This window comes from Ruditapes philippinarum, unplaced genomic scaffold (genome assembly GCF_026571515.1).
Source record: "Ruditapes philippinarum isolate M1 unplaced genomic scaffold, ASM2657151v2 ctg1710_1_1_1_1, whole genome shotgun sequence".
In the NCBI taxonomy this organism is placed as follows: domain Eukaryota; kingdom Metazoa; phylum Mollusca; class Bivalvia; order Venerida; family Veneridae; genus Ruditapes; species Ruditapes philippinarum.
The window spans coordinates 37,952-63,826 of record NW_026856245.1 but is presented as its reverse complement, the minus strand read 5'-3'; the positions used below and the strand labels follow the sequence as shown (position 1 = coordinate 63,826).

The following is a 25,875-nucleotide window of genomic DNA, read 5'->3' as shown; positions in this document are numbered from 1 at the left end:
TTATACCTGACTATAAGCATGTTCTAGTTTCTCTGTAAATTCCACCATGGCTTTGGCTCGACTATCCTTCTTCATATTTTCTATTTCCTCTCTTGTGTTTATATCAATTTGATAGTTTTGTAGCTGTGAAAAACAGAATATGAAATAAACGGATTTAAAAGTGCTAACAAATATATCAAGCACACTATATCTTTATCAATAGTAAACATGCAGTTAATTTGCATGTATAGAATGATTAAGACATATAGCACTACAAATAAGAATACATTTTAATTCAAGAAAATAGGCATAAAATTTCCCATGGATGAAGTTATTAACGAAGTAAATACATGCGATTAAACATAGAAACTTGGTCTCAATCATACAGTCATGTTTTACTCACATGAACATTGCAAGTATAATACTTCCCACAAAAAGACAAATATGAAAAGAGTCAAATGTAGACATGGAAAGATGCACCCGTTTTAATTCCAATTATTTTTGACATCAATAGTTCAATACCAGGGCTCTAAACCACCTCACCTGCTGGAGCTAAGAGATGCATAGATTCCAGTAATTCAAACAAATTTTGTCGCCTCGATCACGCAGGGTTCAAAGGTGGCTGCAATTATAATGCAGGCAACCCCTCAGTCACAATGGGTCATTATCTACTAACAATCAACCTTTAATCCAGGAATGTACAAGAGTAAGATAATGTTATTCTAAGGGGTCGACTGAGGAAATGAAATGTATTGAAGGTTACAAAACGTATTCCTTTCATGAATAATGATGTTTTCAAGAGAGAATGTAGCTGTCTCGTTGAATGTTCGCGGGAAATTGATTCACATCAAATGAATAACTCGACTAACTTGCTATCAGACATAATTTGTTACACGTATTGACAAAGAAGCATAACTTCCTGCCATTGGAATTTGTCTGTATAGTCCAGTGGTTTCGTCAATTTGTATTTTCTATGATGATGTAAGACCTCATGCATGTCGTCCTATAAACACACCATATGCCTAAAATCATCTGTGAGTCAACTCCTTTCTGTTTTTATTCTTAGATCATTTGTTAAGGATCGGGTGAATAAGTTATGATTATTACTTAACTTCGTGCTGTTTCCGTGGAAAGTAAACAAATAATCATGAATGATCTGGTCCATTTTTGCATATTTCCTTCAAGAAATTTAATGAAACTCTAGAATCATTACATTTTTTTTATACACAAAATACATGATAAGACTGTCAAATGGTTTCCATAAAACTTCAGCTCAACTAGCCAAATGCCATTTAAGAAATAATGAAGTGTTGCGATACTTTTTCCATATCAATGTTATAATGTTATAATATGTCTATGGTAAATGTACAATAATTTTTTAAGAAAATAATGTATCACGACATGATACACCAAACCAAAATCGTAATCTAAAGCTGGAAATAAAGGTAAAGTATCAAGAAAATATAACAATAAAAATAAAACATGTATATAATATATACTTTAAAAATACATAACTATAACACGGTCTGATAGAAAATTTATTAGAAGGACATCATCTATCTCAATCGGAATCGTCTAAGCGTCTTTAAATAATGTTGATAGGTCCATAACACAATCAAACAAAGATAAAGAGGGAACACAACATAGTGGTAAAATATGATAAATAAGATCAACAAGGAAAGGCGGCGATCAATGAACGCAACCTAAATAAAACCACCAAAACCAAAAAATCAATACAAAAGTTTTGAAAACGGTTGTATACAAAAGTTATTTGCGACAATAATAGTCATTGTTTGTTTAATAACAGCAATGGTTGGATTGGAAATCAATAATTTCTATGGACGTGGCTGATTGCTCAGAAAAGTCAATGGAAAATTTTCCATTTTATTTTTACAATAAGAAAAAGAAAAAATCATGAACCCCGGGCCTGGTAAATTGTGACTCAAGAGCTATTGATGATCAAATTTTAAACAGACCCAGTAAACAATGTTTTTGCCGAATATAAGAGCTCTAGCATTTGCTAGTTTTGAATAGAAGATTTTGCGCGTATGACAAATTAACCACAGCGCGAAGCCAATTTTTGATCTTGCTAGCACTCCACGAGACATTGTATATTCCATGCCAAATATCCAATATCTTGTCTTTGAAGGTTCAGAAAGATAAAAATTACTTTTGAAATTAAAATCGTTATTCCCAATGTAGAGCTAATTTTTTACTCCAATGAAATACTTGAAACAAACTTGAAACAGGTAGGCAATGTCATACCAAAGATCTTACCTCTAGCTTTTGTAGATTTATGGGAGCTTTTATCAAGTTTTGTTTCTCTTTTTATAGAGAGGAACCAAGGGCAGGCCAATCTTAACCGGACATCAATATTTAAACAGACTTGGTAGAAACCTATTAGACGATGCTATATTTCGTAGAAAACGCATTGCGCTGTCAGAGAAGAAAAGTTTTAGATAATGTACTTTTGAAATGTATTTTAGTTCCAGTGACTTATTTCTGCATCAGACAGAAGTTATAGTAATTAAAGATCAAAATCAGCCAAGTGTCTTTTTCATTTGATGTAAATGAGTATGCTACAGTTACATCTCTAGACATTTAGGAAGAATGAAAACTCTATGATAGAATTTACTAAAACTTTGCGCGATCTTACAAGTCGATAATAAAAATATATAAAGCGAAAACAAATTGTGGGTCACTGAGCTTGTTTTCGAAATAATTTTTATTAGTTATTGAGTTTTATTTGATCCTTGGTCATTATTCCGTCTAGTGACCTTTACCTTTGAACCAATGACATTTAGGAATTCATGTCAAAGCGTTCTCTGGTTATTGGTCGGAGTAAAATATTAGTTGTCAAGGCCACTGTGACATTTTACGTATTTAGTTTAGATCTCAAAATCAAAAGGGTTCATTTATCAGTTAATCAGGAGGACTAACCTCAACACTTAAATAAGGACTGTAGACCAAAACAATCACTAATCTAACAGTATGTAAGTGATCATGGCTTAACCTTTCTAGCATTGCCCTATTAAGCTCAAAAGGACCAACATTCACACAAAATCATATAATTGTAGGTCAAACGGCTTTTTCTAAATTAGTTTTCTAATTATTGTTGTGAACACTCTAAGCAGTTAAGTCTATGGTGCCCGGAGCTTTGACATAATAACCTAAAAATCAATAAGGGTGATTAACTAGTCATTCATAACAACTGCACCACTGTTAAGACTGTCGGCCAATGTGGTCTGCTTGTGTTGGTCGGACAAGCTTTTACTGGTTAATGCAACGGCTATCTTGACCTTTGACCCATTAACCTCAAAACTAATAGGGTATCTACTGATAATTGTCAATGTGTTTACAAAGGAACATAAATAAAGGTTCATACCTTTTCAGGTGATTGATGGAAAAAGAAGCCAATGACGTACTGACCGAGCTTAACAAAGAAAGTAGAAATTAATGCGTTGCTAATGTTGAATTAAGATTCAAATAAACAAAACACTTAATTCAAGGTCAAACAACTCGAAAAGATCAGATGACCCACATTTGGTTTCGGTTAACATGTTTCTTTTTATATTCTATGATCATTAAACATTTAAGTAACTTCTATTTTACGGTTTTCATTCTGCTTAATATGTTTATTTTTAACAAAACTGAAAACGACCGTTGTTGGAAAAACTAACATTTACATCAAACAATATTTCTAATATACGCGCGTACGTCAGGAGGACTTTCCTCCGGACTAACCCCCTTATGACTGAGGGGTTGCCTGAAAGGGTCGAGACATCAGAACTGCAGCCACTGTTTATCCCTGCATCATCACAAACCATGACTGAATCGGTTCGAATTATCGGAGTCTATACATCTCTTAACTCCAGCTAAAGTGAGGTCTTTTGAGTCCTCCTGTGGCTTTAGGTATGTGGGTTTAGCCAAAATCTTCTTTCCTGTTTTGGTACCATATAACTATAATTGTGTTAGTGCGCCGTAACATCAAACAAACGAACACGCGTTTCATTGTGTCAAAAGTGCGACAATCATGCTTCCGCAAAATGAAATATGTATGTTGGTGCACACAATTACTGAGATTGTGCAATTAACAAGAAACGGTGCAACGTGCAAATGACAATGTCGTAACATTTAAATATAGCTTACCACTTAGTATATCAATTAATATTTATTTGCAAGTTTTATAAACTATTAACAAGAGTTCATCACGTTTAAATGATACTGTTAAATGATGAAATTTCGTGAAAAGTGTTTTGAATTAGATATTTCTGGAAATTGGCAAAATACGCACTAATAACAAGCATCATTTCGTGGCAGATCTATTTCGCATTGTTTTTCACACCTGTTACTTACAAGGTTTTTGATTTGAAAAAAAATATAACATTAAATTATGTTTACTGTGTTAACTTTTTTCTTTTTGAAATATGAGGAAACATGTTCATTCATATAAAAGTACACAATATCTGACAATTACATATCACTACTAAAATTAGAATTTAAAAACGCAATTAACGCAAAAAACAACTTTCAAACTTTTTTACAAGAGAGTAGTTACTGACATGGAAGAAATTAAAATGAAAAATATCGAAAAGGTACATGAAAGTTCTAAGATCACAACCGTATTTGGCACATCTTGAATTTTTTTTAATCAGATTTTTCATCATACTAATGTTCAAATGTTGAAAGGAATCAGAGACGGTATTTTGCGCTCCGTGAAAAAGCTTAATCAAATCGAACCAGTTCATTGTGTTGCCTTTTGGTAGGTTTTAACATTTTTCTTCTATTTAGCAATTGCATTAAATTTTTAAGAAAAGAGGAAAAATAAATATTATTGAATTAAACAGAGAAAAAATGCCTGAAAAATGTGTAAAAAAAATTCTTCGTGACATAAGTAAAAATATTACAATTGCGAAATCTGACCGTGCCTGTTTATGAAAACTAAAAAGTTGAAATATATCTTAGCCCACTATCGCTGGAACGGTAATCAGAATAAATAAAAATAAATGATAACATGAAGCCAGAGAAATAACAAAATAGATAAAAACACAGCAAAACAAACTTACATCACTGATGGCTTTCAAAGCTTGTCTGACTTCATCATGTGTGAAAACCGTTTCGTTCGAATTATCTATGACCTCCAAAACATCTTTGAAGTCTTTTAAATATTCACTGAGTTTTTCATGGGATATTTCATACTTTGCATTATGCATTAACTCGTTTCTGTGCCTCCGAGCCTTAAAAGAGTGAAAACAGTAATCACATTGTAATTGAATATGTTATTTAAAAATGATCTGCTTGTATTGAAACCATAATCGGTCGTTACAAAACTATAATTTTAACATAAAGCTGGATTAGATTCTATTTTGTTTTCTAAACAGGAGAACTATACGCTCCGTTCAACTATACATAACGATCTTGTGTTGAAAAGCAGGCTTATTTCAAAGATACATTTAATTACAACAATATGAGAATAGGAATAATACATGTATAATTATATTCCGTAAGGATAAAACCAAGTACCTCACTACAGTTCGTCAAATATGAATATTAACGCTTTCTAATGGATAATTATTAAAATAGTTTATCATATATATATTTATGATGAGTGTCTGTCGCAGAATGTTTTGCAAAATAACTACATGTATCAATTTATTTATTAAACCAAAAGATCTATGAATAGAGGTTTTATTATTTAACTTTTTTGATAAATGATACTGTTGCTTTTTAGGTTCTGTTTGTCATTCGTTTTTTCCCTTTCTTTACTTAACTTTTCTTTTTATTATTGTGATTAATAATTATTTTTTTTACTTCTCTTAGGCCATATGAAAATAAGTTTATAATAAGTTTTATATAAATAAGTTTTTATATACTTTGTAAACTTACATGTTACCTTTCGAAATAAATATTTTATTGTTCTTATGACATTTATATCGATTTATAACGAACTACTCGTCACCAAACGGCGCGCTCAGATCACATAACATGACATTAACAACGTCAGTCCATTAAATTTCTCTGCGTAGGCATCGATCTTCTTCATACATAGTGCCGCAAAACCCGTTTGTGGTACATGATGACATGCCAATCAGCTATTTACCTGGCTAAAATCGCGTTTCGCACGCAGATATTTAAGATTATCATGATACCTATGACCGCGCATTTCTATTGAAAGAGACGTAAAAGTACAGAAATCCATCAGCGCTAATCTTTTATGTTTTCGGCCTTTCCATTCTGGACTTATCTTCCAGTGTCTATCAGCCGTGGTTCCTATAACGCTTGTGTCACGTATGGCTCTCATTGGAATTTATACCCGATTCCTTAGCAGCTTCATATTAGGGATAGCTTAGCTTAAATTTAAAATAAGCACGTTGCTCCTTCACAGGTCACACCGGAAGTAGTATTTTCACGCAATTGCATCGAATACGGATTTCGCATTTTATTCACAACGTTATATATTGACAAAAATTAAATGTTAAATAAAATATACAAGTGCCCGCATGTTTTTGATAGGCCCTCTAGTCTAAGTTATACCATTCAGGAAAAAATGTAACAGTATCTAGAATTTACCTTTCAATATATTCTAGTATGGTATGGCATATGGAAATGATGAAAAACAAAAACTTTTTAAATAAAACATATGGTTTGCTTGAACAGAATGTTAGATAATATTTCAAATAAGTTGAGTTACAAAAATCGCCAAACACACACGCACAAGCCAAGCACGCACACACATAATCAAAATAATAATAATAAAAAGTGGAACAAATAAAACTTTACCGTATCAAAAACGCCAAATTTTGTGTTCTTAAGGTATTTTTTATTATTGACGAACAAAGACAGCAGTTCTGCACATTCCAGGTCCTTTGATGATTTCTTATGCTCCGACCCTGATGTATAGGTGGAATTTGTATTACTTATGTAGCAAGCTGCTATACTCCATGGATCGGTGCTCCACTTGCCCATGCTTGTGTTATTTAACGCTGGGTCCTCGTAACGGTGGTCGTGAACTATCTTTTCATAAATATCACTACACAAGTTATTGTTTGGACATAGTCGTCTGTAGTATGCATTTCTTGAACAAAGACATTTACGCTTGTTCAAGGTTCTTGGACATTGTTTTTTTTCATGCGAAGGTAAGAGATTTTCGCTATTGCATTCTGAACATTTATTTGAGACAGTATTTGGTAAAGCCTTTAAAATCTGTTCATGATGATTTTTTACAGCAATCTCAACAGGTAACTCCAGTCCTAGCTTGACGTATTTTAGGGCAAGTACTCCTCTTACCCAATTTTGTAAATTTTCCTCCTTTATCTGCTGCTTTATTGTTATATCTGTACAACCTGTTTGAAAATTATTATAACTTCTGGTAGGACATACATATACCAAATATTAATACTCCAAAGTTTGATAAGTTTTTAACTCAAATTCCATAAGGCCACGTTGCCCGTACAGTGCAACATATATACTGAACAAAACAGAATTTCCCCTGTCTTTTAAGTTGAGATATAGTGTTATTTTAAAGAAATCAAAATGTCAAATGAGCTACATATAGACCTTTTTACACTACGATTTTTTCATAGTAACCGATGTTGCATTTCGCGTATGCGCATATAAAAGTCCACTGTTTAAGGTATCATTAGACGACTTTTTCATCAGTAATTTAAATTGGAACAGCAGGGTGTTAAAGATAAAATTTTATTACGCCTATATTACATAATATTACACAATTTATATTTTACACTTCCTTTGAATAAGTGGATTGACAAGACGGTAAGTGTCAAACAGATTGACACGGGACCTGTTGTATGTTTCTAGCTAGTTTACAATATCATTCAACCGGGACGTTTAAGTACCATGACATAGTTAATCATGTACATCTACGAAAATGTACTTTTAGTAACTTTTAAATATACAAATCTCATCAATGTGTATTGAAGTTGTGAGGTGACAAACAGTGAGACGTGCATTTGCATGTGTTACGAGGAACCGGATAAAATGTGTGTCATTTTCGAAAGACCGGTAGGGCCATTTCAACTTCATAAATTCTCGATTTCATCTTCACAAATTCACACTTTTAACTTCGTTAATTCCCGTTTTCAACATACGGAACTCAGGAACTTACTATTTCATCTTCATGAATTCACGATTTCAACTTCATGAGATTTCAACTTAACGAATTCATGTTTTCAACTTCACAAATTCATGATTTCAGCTTCAAGAAGTTGAAATCGTGATTTCGTGAATTTGAAATCGTGAATTTATGTAGTTGAAATCGTGAATTCATGAAGTTGAAATCGTGAATAAATGAGATTGAAATCGTGAATTAGTGAAATTGGAATCTTGAAAGCTATAAAGGCATCTTTTGTGTTTTTTTGTTTAAAGCTATTTTATATAATTTCCCCCATTTTAACTCGGAATTGTCTATGAACTTCTTTATTTCTATCTGATTTCAAGGTAGGGCGATGTTCTTTTTGCCAGACGCAGATCGCACATGCGCGAGTAAATCGTACTCCCGGTCGATAATTCATAGCAACAAACCGCGTCGTTAAAAAGTCTATATTCGGGCGAACGATATTGTGTCCGATAAAACAAATTTTAACTCCATGTCAACTTGTAACCATCTGACCACAATTTTTATGTGCATGCATGGACCAGTATTTTCGTGTATATTTTATGAAACCTTTTGTTGTAATTCTATAAACTTTCATGCCAAAAAGAAAAATACGTTGATTTTTGTTTTTCAGTTTTCTTTATTTATTGGTATCCCTTGAATTCCGCAAAATTAAGGCGAACGTGCGATTGGAATGCTAAATGCTTCCCGTCGTTATTCAACACCTTCGGCAACATTTTTAGGCAACAGGACGTTCAGAAGATTGACCACGTATTGGACATCTGCGCGTCATGACGCGTTTCAAAGACCACTATATTCAGAGCACCATCGTTCCAAACTTTCACAGCTTTTGCTGCTAACACCCCTGGTACAAATTTCAACAGTATATCTGCATTCACTTCCACGAGGGTGGGCTACATGGACGTCGGCCATACATTGGTTATGTTTTGAAGCGACGTCGCCATTTTAAAGATTTTAATTGGGCACAAACATATTACAACATTGCTTGACATCAATGGTAAAGCGGTTTCGTTTCTCTCTGACGAGTCAAGGTTTCCCATTCATCAGCTGATGGCAGGGTCCGAGTATATTGTAGGAGATATAAACGTAATGAAGACTGCTGCGTACTTGAACGAGATCGTTTTGGGGATGGGAATCTGTCAAGCTCTGGGCAGGCATTGCAAATGGCGTTCGCACTAATTTCGTCGTAATTTAAGGGTATAGAGAATTTTAATGACCACCGCTACTGGGATGGAATTCTAACGAGGCATGTTTTTACACTTTTTCGAATATTGCCAATATCACTCTTTTCAACATGATAATTCCACAACCATTAAAGCTGGAGACACAGTGAATTTCCTCAAGGCGTATAAAAATGCATTTATTATTGACTGACTTGTCAAAAGCCCTGATCTAAATCCCATTGAACACCTTTTGGAAAATTTGGACCAGCGTGTAAGCCTAAATTCAGGAATGGAACAACATTCCGCAAGCCGAAATTAATACGCAGATCCGTTTTATGCGCCAACGATGTCAGGCAGTTCTTCGTGCTGAAGGTGGCAATATCCGATATTAATATGTGATTTTGTTGGGCGGCCCCTTCTGCATTTTAACAACCATTTCACAACTTTTGGATAAACCCTCAGCAATATTGTTTCACAAAATAAATCGCAATAAAATACTCTTTCTATACATACAGATCTATTTTTAATCCTGATTTTCGTATGTGTATATATCTGCACTTCAATACAGGGGAAGTTCTTTTTTGTTCAGTATATATGGTACGACAGTGTGCAAGAATAAATTTGCAAACAAGATTTAAACAAATAACAACGGAGAAGGTTTAAAATCAATTGCATGTTGAAATATCTTGGTATTAATAATACATTTTTAATAATATTAAAGGTTTACATATGAATGCGGTGTATTCTATAAACTACCTCTGCTCTTCATTGTCACAAGATAAGAATGTAAATTAGATATGTTAAATGATTTTTACTTAAAAGGGATATCCTGATCTTCTCAAAACGAATCATAAGACCAACATTTGATGTTAAAACAGTGTGAATAACGTTTTCAGCTAGAAATATAAACCTTGAACATCCAAAACAGAGAACTAAATAAATGAATTATGTAATGATTAGATGTTATTCAAGATGTTTTGATAATCTTCTCACTCAAGTGCTTAATTCTAAACAATTTTGGAAAAAAAAAACACTTCTGGACTCTGTAAGTTGTTGCTCACAAAGGTTTTCTTCCAACATTAGTATATTATCAATAATTTACTTGTTTCTTTTTCTTGACATCACGAGCAAGAATATACACAGAATTAAAAAGGAGGATATATTCAAAAGCCGAAATAATGAACTGTTGGTTAAACAAAGAAATCATACCTGTAACTGTTATTGAAGTTTGTGATGTCACCCTGTCAAAAATAACCATATATTCTCCCTTGTCCTCAAGCTCAACATTGTGAATGATTAACTTATGTTTACAGTCTGAAGAGTCGAAAGTTACCCTCTCATTATTTTTCTCGATCTCTTTGCTGTTATGGAACCATCTTGGTGTTTTTCCTGGTATGTTTATATCGCAACTGAGTGAAACTTTCATATATTCCCTGATATCGCCTTCATTATCTACGTGTAATTGTTTGCGTATAAGCACTTCTTGTTCTGTTTAATATAATAAATCTTATTTTAAGCACAAATTTGCTAGCAAAAATTATTCAAATTTACAAGCTAATATTTTTATATTGCTTATGAATAGATCAGCATTTTTCTTTAAATTTTGATAAACATTTTTGTTTTAAAATTTTAGATCCTTATGAATAAATCTTTAAACAAATTCCTTTTTTTAAGGTGCAACAAAAGTAACCACATTTACCGATGCAAACAAATAAATCTAATCACTTTTACACATTTGTGTAACGAAATTATCCCTTTTTTAAGAAATGCAGAATTTATCATGCTGGATTCCGACCCCTAACCGGACAGGACCATGGGTGTTTTCGAATAGTGTGCGCGGATGTGGGTTTTGATGCCATCGTGGGGTATAATCAATTTGTAGACAAAGTACACATAATTTGTATAAACTATTGCCTTTCTATTATAACAAAATCTTGCGTTTATTTAAAAAGCAAACATCACATTTATTCAAGTAATGACAACTTTATTTCAAAAGCATTTTGTGCGTTAGATGGTCTTCTGGTACGACATCAATATTTTTGGGAACCATCTTTTCATAAAAAATATTCAGATCGGTCAAGAAAGGAAAAGTATAAAATAAAGATAAGAAAGATAATAAAGATCGCCGACCGTAAATGGTTCATGTTTATATAGTGTCAGCAACACTAAAAAGGTTCGATTTTTGTCCAATAGATTACCGGAATCTAGTATAAAAGCAAAAAGACGCAAATGACAAAGTCTTCTAATAATATTTGCAAAGTGCAATAAAATGAAACAAGACTTCGTATAATAAAACATAGAGGGCCATGATGGTCCTTATTTAACTCATCTTATTATTAAGGCTCTGAAATGAAATACAGATATAATTCTATTAACTTAAAGAGATATCATAACATTCATATATACAACTGTATTAGTACAAATGTTATGCCTTTTATGTGCAGTGACATTTTTTTTACCTCAATCGACTTATAGTCAAACTAAAGCTACAAATCATACCAACAACATTTCTGACCAATTGTCAGGATATTTAAGCCAGAAATGTAACCTCTAGAATGAAAACTTTCTTTTTCAATAATTTGATCTGCGTAAACAAGCTGTTGACAATGAATCCACTTCAGCTAGAAATTATTAAAACAACGTTTCTAACAAATATTTAGGATATTTGGGCCGAAAATATTACCTCTAGAATGAAAACACTTTTCTCTCCAGAACTTGTCTGCGTGACTTAGTTTTTGACCCCAGATGATCCCTAGTTGTACATGACCTAGAAACCATCTAAACAACATTTCTGACATATTTCTATGATATTTGGAACAGAACTGTGCGCAATCACTTCCACGAGGGTGGGCTACATGGAAGTCGGCCATACATTGGTTATGTTTAGAAGCGACGTCGCCATGTTAAAGATTTTAATTGGGCACGTTCATGTAAGTATCATTGCTGGAAAACAATTGAAAAGCGTTGTTTTCCTCTCTGACGAGTCGAGATTTCCCATTGAACAGCTGTTGGCATGGTTTGAGTAAACTGTAGGAGATATAAACGTTATGCAGACTGCTGCGTACTTGAACGAGATCGATTTTGGGATGGGAATCTGTCAAGCTCTGGGCTGGCATTGTAAATGGCGTTCACACTAACACTTATTTCGTCGTAATTGAAGGGTATAGGGAATTTAAATGACCACCGCTAGTGGGATGAAATTCTTGCGAGGCATGTTTTCCAACTGTTTCAAATATTGCTAATATCACTATTTTCAACATGATAATGCCACAAGCCATAAAGCTAGGGCACCTTGAATTTCCTCAAGGCGTATAAAAATGCATTTATTATTGACTGACTTGCCAAAAGCCCTGACCTAAATCCCATTGAACGACTTTTGGATATTTTGGACCAGCGTGATAGACGTCGCCTTAAACGTCATTCAGCTACGACAAGCCTTAATTCAGGACTGGAACAACATTCCGCAAGCCGAAATTAATACGCTGATCCGATCTATGCGCCAACGATGTCAGGCAGTCCGACAGGGGTCATATCCGATATCAATATGTGATTTTGTTGGGCGCCCCTTCTGCATTTTAACAACCATTTTACTTCTTTTGGATAAAAAATCAGCAATGTTTTTTCACTAAATAGTTCGCAATAAAATACTCTTTACAGATATATTTTTAATCCTGAGTTTCGTATTTGTATATATCTGCACTTATATACAGGGGAAATTCTTTTTTGTTCAGTATATATGGCACGACAGTGTGTAAGAATAAATTTGCAAACAATATTAAAACAAACCACCACGGAGAACGTTTAAAATCAATTGCTTGTTGAAATATCTTGGTATTAATAATACATTTTAATAATATTTTAGGTTTACATATGTATGCGGTGTATTCTATAAACTACCTCTGCTCTTCATTGCCACAAGATAAGAATGTAAATAAGGTATGTTAAATGATTCTTACATAAAAGGGATATCCTGATCATGTCAAAACGATTCACAAAACCAACATTTGATGTAAAAAGGATGTGAATAACGTATTCAGCTAGAAATATAAACATTGAACATCCTTAACAGAGAACCAAATAAATGAATTATGAAATAATTAGATGTTATTCGAGATGCTTTGATAATGTCTCTTCGGTGCATAACTATAAACAATTTTGAATAAATACTTCTGGACTCCGTAAGTTGTTGCTCACTGAGGTTTCCTTTCAACACTCGTATATCATTAATAATTTACTTGTTTCTTTTGCTTGACATCACGAGCAAGAATATACACAGAGTTAAAAATGAGGATATGTTTATTCAAAAGCCGAAGTAAGGAACTGTTGGTTAAACAAAGAAATCATACCTGTAACTGTTATTGATGTTTTTGATGTCACCCTGTCAAACACTACCATATATTCTCCCTTGTCCTCAAGCTCAATATTGTTAATGATTAACTTATGTTTACAGTCTGACGAGTCGAAAGTTACCCTCTCATTATTTTTCTCGATCTCTTTGCTGTTATGGAACCATCTTGGTGTTTTTTCTGGTATGTTTATATCGCAACTGAGTGAAACTTTCATATATTCCCTGATATCGCCTTCATTATCTACGTGTAATTGTTTACGTATAAGCACTTCTTGTCCTGTTTAATATAACAAATCTTATTTTAAGCACACATTTGCTAACAAAATTATTCAAATTTACAAGCTAATATTTTCATATTGTTGTTTATGAATAAATCACAATTTTTCTTTAATTTTTGATCCTAATGAAATCTTTATAAACAAATTCCTTCGATTTAAGGTGCAACAAAATGTAACAACATTTACCGATGCAAATAAATAACATCTATTAACTTTTACTCATTTGTTTAACGAAATTGTCCTTTTTTAGAAATGCAGAATTTATAATGTTGGATTCCGACCCTGCACCGGACAGGACCATGGGTGTTTTCGAATAGTGTGCGCGTATGTAGGTTTTGAGGCCATTGTGGGGTATACTCAATTTGTAGACAAAGTACATATAATTTTGTAAAAACTATCGACTTTCTATAATAAAAAAAATCTTGCGTTTTTTAATAGCAAACATCACATGTATTCAAATAATCACAACTTTATTTCAAAAGCATTTTGTGCGTTAGATGGTTTTCTGGTATAACATAAAAACTCATGGGACCCATTTTTCATTATAATTATTTAGATCTTTTAAGAAAAGGAAAGGTTTAAAAAAGATAAGAAAGATAATAAAGATCGCCGACCGTAAATGGTTCATGTTAACCCATTACTTCATGAGTATTTTGTGAAAAAATGGCTATTTTCATTGAAAAGTCTCCCGTTACAAGTTCAAATTGCTATAATACTATAAAACCTGCTTCAACACTTATCAAACTTGGCACAAATATTGACTGGACCATTGCCCTTGCAACAACATGCTCAGGCTTAAATTTTCTGTTACAATGGCAACGAGGGGACTTCTCTAAATTGCCAAAAATCACTATTTTGCGTTTAATTTTTCCATCAAAATTGATTTCAAAGTGCTGTAACTTCTTAATGGATTGAGATAGAGTCAAATGCTTTTCAGCGTTGGTTACACGTTACCTTATGATCAATCTGGGGTCATTTATAGCCTCTCACAAGTCCAAAATTTTCTTGGCGATGAGGGGGACTCCGCCCCTTCAAACCCCCCAAACAGACACATCCCCCTTCTGGCAACCCCCTGATGTATCTTTTGGATGGGGGGCCGCGCCGAAAAATGGTCACTTTTTAACAACATTTCAACAAAAACAAGTGTTGGGGGCCCAAATTAGGCATTTTTTCACCATTTGAGACAACCAAAAGGGGGGGGGTGAGAAAGGCGTTAAAAGGCGTGTATATCACGTAACAGAAAATGATGAAAATACTAAAAAAGTCTTGATATTACCCAAAATTGCGTTTTTCCATGTTTAAACATGGCCTGTCATATAAATTTGAAGAAAAAAATGTTGTTTTGTAGATTTTTTGAATTTTTTCCTTGATATGGTGTCAGTAACACTAAAAATGTTCGATTATTGTCCAGGAGATTGTCGGAATCTAGTATAAAAGGAAAAACACGCAAATGTCAAAGTATCCTTATAATATTTGTGCATATATAAGTGCAATGAAATGAAACTAGACTTCGTATAATAAAAAAGGGCCATGATGGCTATTATTTTTCCCACTTTAATATGACGGCTCTGAATTGAAATGAAGATATAATGCTTTAAACTTAAAAACGATATTACCTCAGTCGACTAAAAGTCAAACTTAAGCTACAAATTATACAAACAACATTTATGACCAATTATCAGGATATTAATGGCCAGAAAAGTAACATCTAGAATGAAAAATAATTTGATCTGTGTAAACTAGATGTTGACAATGGATCAACCATGTTTGAAATTCAGCTAAAAAATCATTAAAACAACATTTCTAAGAAATATTTAGGATATTTGGGCCGAAAACATTACCCTTAGAATGAAAACATTTTTTTTTCTTCATAATTTGGCTACGTGACCTAGTTTCTGACTCCATATTATCCCCAGTTATACATGACATAGAAACCATCTAAACGTCATTTCTGATAAATGTCTATGATATTTGGAACAAAACAGTAGCCTAAACAGTGTTAACAAGGTTCTCCAATATAAGGGTTGTGAAACCTTGTTTTGACCATGGATAAACCATATTTGAATTTGAACTAGAAATTTGATTTCCTGAAAACTACCTTTTTATCCAATTTCAAAGATATTTGGATAAAAGCAATAGCCCACAGAGTGTTAACAAGGTTTTGTTTCCATATTTGGGCAGCGTGATTTGATGTCCCGTATTTGAATTGAGCTAGAAACCCTCAAAAACAATTTTTCTGACCAATTTCAAGAAAATTATGGACTTAAACAGTGGTTCCCATAGTGTTCACTATGTTTTCCATATTTGGGTTGTGTGACCTATTTTTTGCCTGCAAAATAATCCTCATTCAACCCTGAGCTAGAAATCAACAAAACAACATTTTTGACCAAATTCAAGGATATTTTGACCAAACAGAAGTCTCTTAAGTTATTACTAAGTTTTTAAATATTTGGGCTGTATGACCTTCTTTTTGACCCAAGATAAACCGTATTTGAAATTGAGCAAGGCATCATATTAACCCGTTTTCAAATTTTAAGGGTATTTGGACTAAATATACATATATTCTGCAGAGTGTTAACAAGATTTTTTCCATTTTTAGACAGTGTGACCTCGATTTCTACCAAAAGATGCTCTTTATTCAAAATTGACATAGAAATCATCAAAACGACCTTTCTGACCAATTTTTTACTTCAGGTGATTTTTTTAAGTTTTACTATATGTATATAATTGAAATCAATGACCCCCAAAAAAATTTGGTAGAGGTCCACAACATAATGTTTCATGCCAAATATCTAACATCTAGCTTTTTTCAATTCAGCGAAGACATTTTCTTTAAGGGTTTACCATATACACATAAGGAAAATCAATTACCCCTTTGGGCGAGGCAAATTTTGACCCCAGGGCTATAATTGATAAATCTCTATAGAGTTTTATAAGATGTTGCTACACACAAAATATCTAAGCTCTAGGCGTCACACTTCCAAAGAAGACGATTTTTAAAGAATTCAATTTACAGGTCTTTATTACCCCTTCTGACCCAGTTGATTTCGCAAAACTATTTTCCAATTTTAGTAAAGCTCTTTACTAGGAACATCCCAGAAAAATTTCATCAAATTTGACCCAGTGGTGATAGACGCCGGACAATTTGTGATCACAAAATCTCACTTTTAGCATTTTAAGTTCAGATGAGCTATAAACTATGAAATTTGACGGTTGAGGAATTTAATATAATATTTAGTCCCATTTTACTTTTCTTAAAATAAAAAAATTACAAAAATCTATTAACAAAACCTTTTCTGTTCAAAAATATATTGGAACTCATACACAGCTTAAAAAGTTATACCGGTGCCTGGCGACTCGCTTAGTATGGTCTCCTAAACTGTGTCTCTGTTTATTCCAAATTTGTTCATTAAAATGATATCTAACGTATGTATATAAAAATCTGGAAACAAAGTGATCCCTCGGAAGCATTAATCACAACATAATTACAAGAGAATTGCAGACTCGGTTTGATTGAGTCTGTCCATGAGGGATTATGAATACGTGCAATATCCCTCTCGCCCCCTAGCACCGGCTAGCACCGGCTTGAGCGGTACTCAATTCTCAACACTTAATAGAGCTAGCATCAATTCAGTTGTTATATTTTTCTGATCCCGAAGGACCAGAAAGATATAACAACACTGAAGTGAAGTACGGGGCTTTTTTAACTTTTTAAAGCTGCCACACAGCACTTGACACCTGCTGTTGTGAAGTATAAAAATCTGGAAACAAAGTGTATGTTAAATAAATGTTTGTTAAGACAACATTAAGTGAAAATACCCATTTTTTTCATTAATTCTGAAATAATATTTAAAAATCCATTGAGTTACGTTTTGCAAATTTACTTGCGAGTCGATGTTGCTTTGCCATGGCTATTCGAGCGCATATACTTCGAAAGAAATCATTTTCCTTATAAAACATGACTTGGAATTGAAAATAATTAAAACGCTTGAAATTTAAATCGGGCTAAGAATTACACAAAGATGCGTTTTTTAAATTATTTCCTTAGCATCTCTTTCCGTATTAAATTTCCAAGTTGATCAAATAAATAGATTTCAACTTTATATATTAGGTTTTGGACCTCAGTGGAGCTCCTTCAAAGTGCAAACTCATTATTCTCTAACTATTTTAGTTAACAAACATACTTGAAACTATAACGGACGCTGATGTCGACAGATCTTTGTATGTACAAGTATATTTCCCGCTATTTTCTGTCACTGCTTCTGGGATGATTAAGAAATGTCTGCTTTTGTCTGATATTATTTTGACAGTTTCCGTGTTTGTGACGATTTCCTCATCCTTCGACCAAATGACTTGACATTCATCTTTGTTAAGCTGACAAACAAGAACAACTGATTCTCCCGCATAAAAAAGTTTGTCCGCCAAATGTTCAACAAATGTTACCGTGTGTTCTCCTTGACCTGTAATGGAAAGTAACAAATATATACAATATATAATCGTAGGATATTTAATTTGTCTTAGAGACATGTATTTGTTTCGAACAAATTAATGGAACAATAAAACCATTATCAGACTTGATGTAAAAATATGCTTTATAAACTTTACTTTTCAATTTCTATACAAACTTAGGAGAAACAAGACGTACAATAGAATAGTTCATATAACATTCCTTACCAATGCCTTCTAACAAGTCTTTGTCGTTTGAAGTGTCCTCTTTGACCCTGGTGTTTGAATCATCCCCGGTTTCTTTGTCTTTTGAAGAGTTTTCTATGTCACTTGTGGAGTTCCGTCTTAATAAAGAACCGCTTTCTGTTGTAAATTGGATATATCCGTCGACATCTTCAGTACGTTTCAGACAAGGACAGCAAAACATTGGTCCCGATAGGTATTTATTGGATTATGAGAGTTTTCATAAAGGAATCTAATAAACAATATAACAAAATTGTGAAAATAATGACCTTCATGGTGGATATGCGGGATGACCTAAATGACTCGCATTACTATTTAAATAAAGAAACAACAGCTCAGCTTTTTTAAAATCGTTTGCAGAGATTTAATCTTAAATCTGGAGTGATTGGATGTTTACTTATAACAAATAAAGAAAAGATTTTGAAAGTTTGACAAGATATTGGTATTAAAACATTATGAAAGACCTAAAATCATACAAACAATAATATATTTATTATAATGAAAAACATTTAATTACAATTTAGAATTACAATGTATAAAAATATGATAACATTTCTACTTTACCCCCGCCATTTATAGTTACTTCAACATTTTTACACAGATCCCTAGGTATGTGGTTACAAAATAGAGAAAATAAGAATCCCCAAAGAAAAAACAAAGCCCAATACATGCAAAATTGAAAATTTTACAAGACATAACCTAGAATTTTATTTTTAATTTCATATTATGATCATTTTAGAAAACGAACCAGGACAAGGCTAAATTGGCAAGCTGATAAGCAATGAAAAGCTAATTGCATACACAACAGCTGACTGATATTTGGTTTCTGACATTACTTTCTAATTTGTAGAACAGCTACAATAGCTATTTGTAAGATACATCAATGGTCCATCAGGTTTCGGTTTCCAATGTTTGCTATAAAAAACTTGTTTTATCAGTTTGTGTTTGTGCATGCGTGCATGTTGTGTGTCGACTACATTATGCAATGTTTAGTAAGGTTTCAACAAATGAATATTAATTTAAACATTTTAACAGTATTTTTTTCAAAACTTGCCTGTTGAAAAAATGATTATAAATTGTTATCAGATAGCCCAAACATTAAATAAGAATTTATCTACACATGTTACATATATAATCTTAAAATTGTAATCGGCTATAAATGCAGACTTGTTATGAGTTCACAATCAAAATTGCTATATATTTAAACAAAAAAGTTTGAAACGTACTTCGCATGTTACGCGTTAATATGATTTTGGACGTGGTTTTCCAACCCACATCATTACTGAAGTATTGTTAGTGGAATAACGATAAAATCAACTTGTATCCATATATGGATTGATTATTTTTCCAAAAGTTCAACTTAATGTTTGATGTTAGTCCAGACAGAAAAGTCCAACCGTCTTTACATTTTGCCCTTTTTGAAATAAACTGCAAAAAGTATTACATTTGCATCATCATTGCGCAAATATATATCCTACAGGAAATAATAAAATAAAAATATAACTTAGCTTGTCTGGGATTTATGTATAATTGATACACCAGGAGAAAATTTATTTGAACCATGTATTATGTAGTGGAGAGAGCAAAATTGTCACTTTTTATTTTGATCACAATAATTTGTTTCAAAAGCAATTATTACATCATTGATAATATAATGATTAAATATACCTAAATTTCACGCAGTGTTGTCGTCAATATGTTCGGTGAGCTGTGGTGGCATCAACCATCCTTGCCTGAAGTATTGTAATAATTATATTTCCAACATTTTGTCCCCAATATACTCATTTACCCTTAAATGCTTAGTGCATAATTAAGATTTTCAATCATTTCATGTTGTTTTTATCATTTGTTTAAGCTATAAGATATCAATAAATTGTAAAAATAAAAATATGAAAATAAAAATGCATACGTTATAAATTTTAACAAAGCAAATAAAATATATTGTTGAATGACATTAAGCATCAAAATCACAAACAGACATGCAACAATGATAATTTAAACATAATCTTACTGGCATTAGGCGTATATACTTCTTTATTTAAGAACTGATTTATCATATCTAGAAATGTTTATTAATTTATTTTAATTGATACACATACATTATTTATGTTAATGATATAATTATTTAATTACCTCCCTTTATTCACGCATGTTTTATGATGTCTACATTATATTCTACATTATTCAAAATGTACACATATGGTTATTGATTTTTTCTATAACATGAATAAATTTTGAACATTATATCTAAACTTGAGAAGATAATAGATAGATAATTTTCAATTAGTTTATAAGCTTTATAAGATATATTGAATGATAGCGAGGTTTCTAAATTAATATCTCTTTTTTTACAATTTCAAAATGTGATTATAGCAAGTATTTTTCGAAAATCTAAACCTTCAGACTTTGTGGGCCTGTTGTGGAATGCGCACGCACGAAATGCAACATCCGTTTCTATGGAAAATTCGTATCGTAAAACGACCTTTATGCTCTTTGGCAAACAAGTTGTTAAAACTCGTATGATTAGAATTTCAGGGAGGTTAAGAAAGGAAATATGTCTTGATTTTGAGTGAACTGCGCTATAATATAGCAGGGTATGGAGTAACACAATCACGAAGCTAACCATAATCGTCCTATATGTATGACAAACAAATTCAAAATGTTTTTCCAGTCTAACACGTCAAGATAAACTTTAGTTTAACAGCATTGTGGTGATTAGATTTGTTCTTGTCTCAGTGTTTCTAATATTATTGTTCCTTAAATGCCTTTTTAGTAGGTTGATGCACATCAATTTGAGAGTAACAAATACTAGTATTGAATACATTGTTTGTGTTCTTATTTTATCTCTTACATATTGACATAATCTTACAAAAGAAATACAAAGTACTTATAGTAAAATTAAAGCAACAGTGATTTAGTTTTTAACGGTTTTTGCCGCGCTGCTTTTGGTGCTACATTGTGACGTCACGTAGACAACACTTCAAACGTCTGTACTGCGTTAATGACTGAATTAAAGATATTGGTGTCCGTATTTATTTTTTAGTTAGACAACTTTTTATCATTGTAGATGTAGTTTTATTATACTTTATCATAATCATGTGCCGAATTTGCGATTTCGTAAAAATGATATTGCAAGGTCGTGCATATATTTTGACGTGACGTCATTTTCGTGATCTGAACTGAGTGTTAAGACGCGCTTAATGTTAGCGTTATACAATAGACGCGTCAATGAAAAATAGTGTTTTTCTTTTAACTTCAAACAGTATTTATTTTTGTTATATGATAAATAGAATATTAAAGTCGTGTAAGTTTAATACTCTTTATATTGCACTCGTTGAATAAAATAGTATAATGATCGCCAGAGGCTTGCATAATATAATTTTATTCAATTCGTTCAAGAAATTCAGTATTAGACTTTCACTCATTCAATATACTCATATCATCACATACTCGTGTCGCTTTAACGTCTCCGTAAAATGACGCGGACGTGTTTATATAACAAATGTCAAGTCACTTCAAAATATAATCACGACCGTGCAAAACTGTTTTTTACGGAGACGGAAAAGTAGCATGGGTTTGTGATCAAGAGAGTATATTGAATGAGTGCATCAACTGACTAAAAAGCCTGTAAAGAACGTTAATATTAGAAACACTGAGGCGAGAACAAAGTTAACCATAACCAATATAGTCCAACCATAGTTTTTCTTGACGTGTTGGAATGGAAAAACGTATTGTTTTTGTTTGGTATCTTATAATGAAGTTTACGAAAGAAATTTATCAGTTTAGAGTGTAACATAAATGAGTAAACAAATTTAATGAAAAATATTAAAAATATTATTTAGGATGTACATTTTAAGGGAGCATACTTTATCACAAGATTAGAATCTTACTTTTTATTTAAATTATCTTTTTATCATTTATTTTTTTGTTCGCCACTGTTATCCATTTGATCCCATTAAGAACTTAGACTGTTTCGAAGAAAGTGTAGGTAGAATCAATGACACATTAATGTGTACGCAGTATCTTGATTTTTTTTGAGTGTACACAGTATCATGATGTCTATTGCCTGTAATTAGTTCGTTTTAAGACATGTTTTAAGACACTTTTCGTACATAGGAAAAATAACAAAGATTGAAAATATATTTGTGAAATAGATTCTACAATAAACAAACTTCCAGTTGGGTGAAACTTTTAGTTTAATCGACAATTTCTCAATTTCTGAAGCATTTCAACGTCGGGTGTACGCACTATCCAGAATCAAAATCGCATTCAACGCGAATTACTGACAAGAAAGGGAAAACTTGTGTCAAGGTATTTAGAATACTAAAACTAGAAGTAAGGACATCTTTTTTCGACAAAAACAAAAACAAATCTATTCTGATTGCTTTACACGACTCGTTTTTGTTCAAAATACCGGTTGAAAAAGTGTTCGCGGTATCAGAATTTTGAGGATGCGCGCGCGTGGTATGACCCCATTAAATAACCTTTGTGCTGTCATTTGATAAATTAGGAAGAACAGTGAACCATGTATTACCACATAAGTTTTGTTTATATCTCCTATATTCTTTGAGTTATGCCTCAGAAAAAAAATAAATATTGCACCATCATTATGTAAAAGAAAAGATCGGTTCTTATAAATGAACTTCTCCAAAATGAGATACATTCATCTTTTAACCTCTTTCATTGCGGAATATGCTACGACGAGTTATATACGTACCTTGTATATTTATAAAGTAAACGGGAAATGGATAATATTTTTGTTTTAGATAATCAAAGGGTCATTATTTTATGAAAATTTGACCATTATTGACATGGCAAATGTACCGAAAGCCTGCGATTAGTTTCAAGCAGCGTAGATTGAAAAGTAAGTAAAACTCTACGTAGAATGTTTTTGCTTAGCCTTTTTTATAATAAACATTTTCGACATCAAGGTTATAAAATTTAGTCTGTTTAATGTTGCAGTGAAGTTTTGAATACAGGTCACTTAAAGTAGATATGTGGGAAAAGTACGTGTGATAATATATCTTTGTCAAAACACACAAAGAAAGGAGGATGTTATTTTTAAAACTTCTATGTTACACATTTTAAATGTTCACAATGTCCAAACGTAATAAAGTAACTAAGATTCTGCACACAATTGAGCTATCAGATAAAATAGCTCCCCAAACAGTTGTCCCAAGACCTTTGTCCACCCTCTTTTTGCAGGGCGGATAATTGCCCTATCATCTCAAGGGCGGGCGGCAAACGTCCGAGGAGTAACTGTATGGGGGGGCAAATATCCTAGAATCTTCAGATACCAGATATACCACTTATTCTACATTACACTAAAATCCAAATAAATAAATAACATATCCTAAACTATTTCCTGGTTGAATCTACTGCTTTATAAAAGAAGTTTAAAGTTAAGTGGCCTGTAGTAAAGGGTATGGCAGTTATGTTGATAGTAATGAATATCATACATGAAAAAGGGAGTGTCAATGAGTATTATGTCGACGTTGGCGTGACTTAAAGCCGTAAGTACGTAAAACGCGATTTGATATACACTCAGCAATATAAAAAAAATACTTTACAGTGACTTTAAATGGGCATATGTCAATTTCTTATTGGTGTATGCGAATAAATCTGATTACATTTAATTCCTTTAAAGTTTTGCTTTGATTTACTCACATTTTCTGTCGATTTAATCAAAAGAAAGAATTAAACACTAAAAAATTCTGACCTAGGGGTCCAAATAAAAAATCAAGGAATGGAAGGCGATAGTGAACGAGACTTTTGAGATTCTGAATCTTTGAATTGAAACTAATGTTGTTTATCAGAAGAACGTGTGTGGCCCCCGGAGACGGCTTTACACACTCGAATTCTCCTCCTCATGGAGAGAACGGAACGCCTGATAGAGACGTTAGGCAGGGGCATTCAAACTGCAGTGCTCGTGCGCGGTCGTAAACGTTGTCTATCTGGTGATTTGCCCTCACTCTTCCCCAAGTTCATCCCAGATATGTTCAATGGGATTCATATCCGGGGAGATAGTGGGTCAGGGAAAGATGTTAACGCAAGTTACAGAATTGGCTGTTAAAGGGCAGTGTGTGGTCTTGCTCGAAAGTTAATTGCATGAATGGCAAAAAGTGTTTGCCAGAATATGCACGTAACCCTGTGTTGTACGGTTGCCACGCATAGCCGCAAGCTCTGTCTCATACTATCTCACTTCCCCCATTAAACCTATCCTTTTCCTGGATACAGTTTGGTGCGAATCGTTCATTTCTGCAATGACTTACTCTATAGCGAGATTCGTCGCTGAAAATAACCCGACCTCACTAGGTAAATCTCTACAATCGCAACTTTTGGCCCTTTGTCAGTCTTTGGATAAGGTCCTTAAATAGTATGAATACACAGAACGGATCTATACGGAATTTCGGTCTAACCTACACTAATAAAGGAAACATGTAAACAAATAGTAATTTAATGATGGGGGTTGTTTTCCCCCTACATAGCAAGTAAAAGACAACATAGAATAAATACATTTATGGGTATAAAAGTAAAAAATACATAGTTTATAATTATATCTTTTATAACCGAAAGTACGAAATGCAAGCCTGTTTACATCAAGTCGGACTTGTTTAAAATTTTAAATCAATGGCCTTATTTAAATTAAAAATGGTTGTAAGACATATTTTCAGTCATAATTGTACCGAAACAAACTTTATTTTCCTTTGGATGTCAGATATACATATTCGTTTTAAATTGTCAAAGATTTCACACTCTGTTCCTGTTTACATCTGAAACCACGTGGTATAACTATTTTCAGTCCGCATTAACTCCGAGGATATTATTAATAATAGCCAAGGACGTTCCGTTTGTCATGTCAAACGTAAGTAATGCTATACCCAGGTCAACCTGGCGACCCTATGACGGGGTCTCGGTATCTGACCAGCATATGGTCTGCGGCCGCGAATTGAAATATGGGATTGCTTAAGGTGGTTTCGGATAGTTTTGGCACTGACACGAAGCTGTCGAGCAACAACTGTAGCAGGCAAAGACGGGTTGCAAATGTGATTCAGCCTAATGACTGAAACCAGATGAAAGAGGCTAAGCAAGAGGAATGATTGCAAATTTTAAGATCGGTAAACTCGTTAGTTTTAAAGCTGCTTAAAAATAGTTCTTGCTATTGATGTATTTAAACACTTCATTCCTATGGTGTTATATATACGGACATTCCTAGAATAATTGTACAGTATCTTTGCTTTCTAATTAAAATTATCAAGGTTTTGCTTTCATTTTCGATCTGCA

General features: G+C 32.9%; 1 protein-coding gene across 1 annotated transcript; it reads right to left on the bottom strand.

Annotated features, from left to right (window-relative positions):
* LOC132745932 (titin-like) lies at positions 1 to 20,333 on the bottom strand. The gene is made up of 8 exons (XM_060734949.1): positions 20,260 to 20,333; positions 18,577 to 18,823; positions 18,087 to 18,362; positions 13,623 to 13,901; positions 10,486 to 10,764; positions 6,760 to 7,322; positions 5,046 to 5,216; positions 1 to 123 (listed from the first exon to the last, which is right to left on the bottom strand). Exons 2-8 carry the CDS (start codon positions 18,773 to 18,775, stop codon positions 1 to 3), a joined length of 1,890 nt encoding a protein of 629 aa, XP_060590932.1. The 5' UTR covers positions 18,776 to 18,823; positions 20,260 to 20,333.
* Between the last annotated feature and the right edge of the window lie 5,542 nt (positions 20,334 to 25,875).

Coding starts and splice junctions, on each gene's coding strand:
- LOC132745932 (XM_060734949.1), bottom strand. CDS start 18,775: ATGTTTTGCTGTCCTTGTCTGAAACGTACTGAAGATGTCGACGGATAT. Junction 10,765..13,622: donor AACATCAATAACAGTTACAG/GTATGATTTCTT, acceptor TATATTAAACAG/AACAAGAAGTGCTTATACGC. Junction 7,323..10,485: donor AACTTCAATAACAGTTACAG/GTATGATTTCTT, acceptor ATTTTCAAACAG/GTTGTACAGATATAACAATA.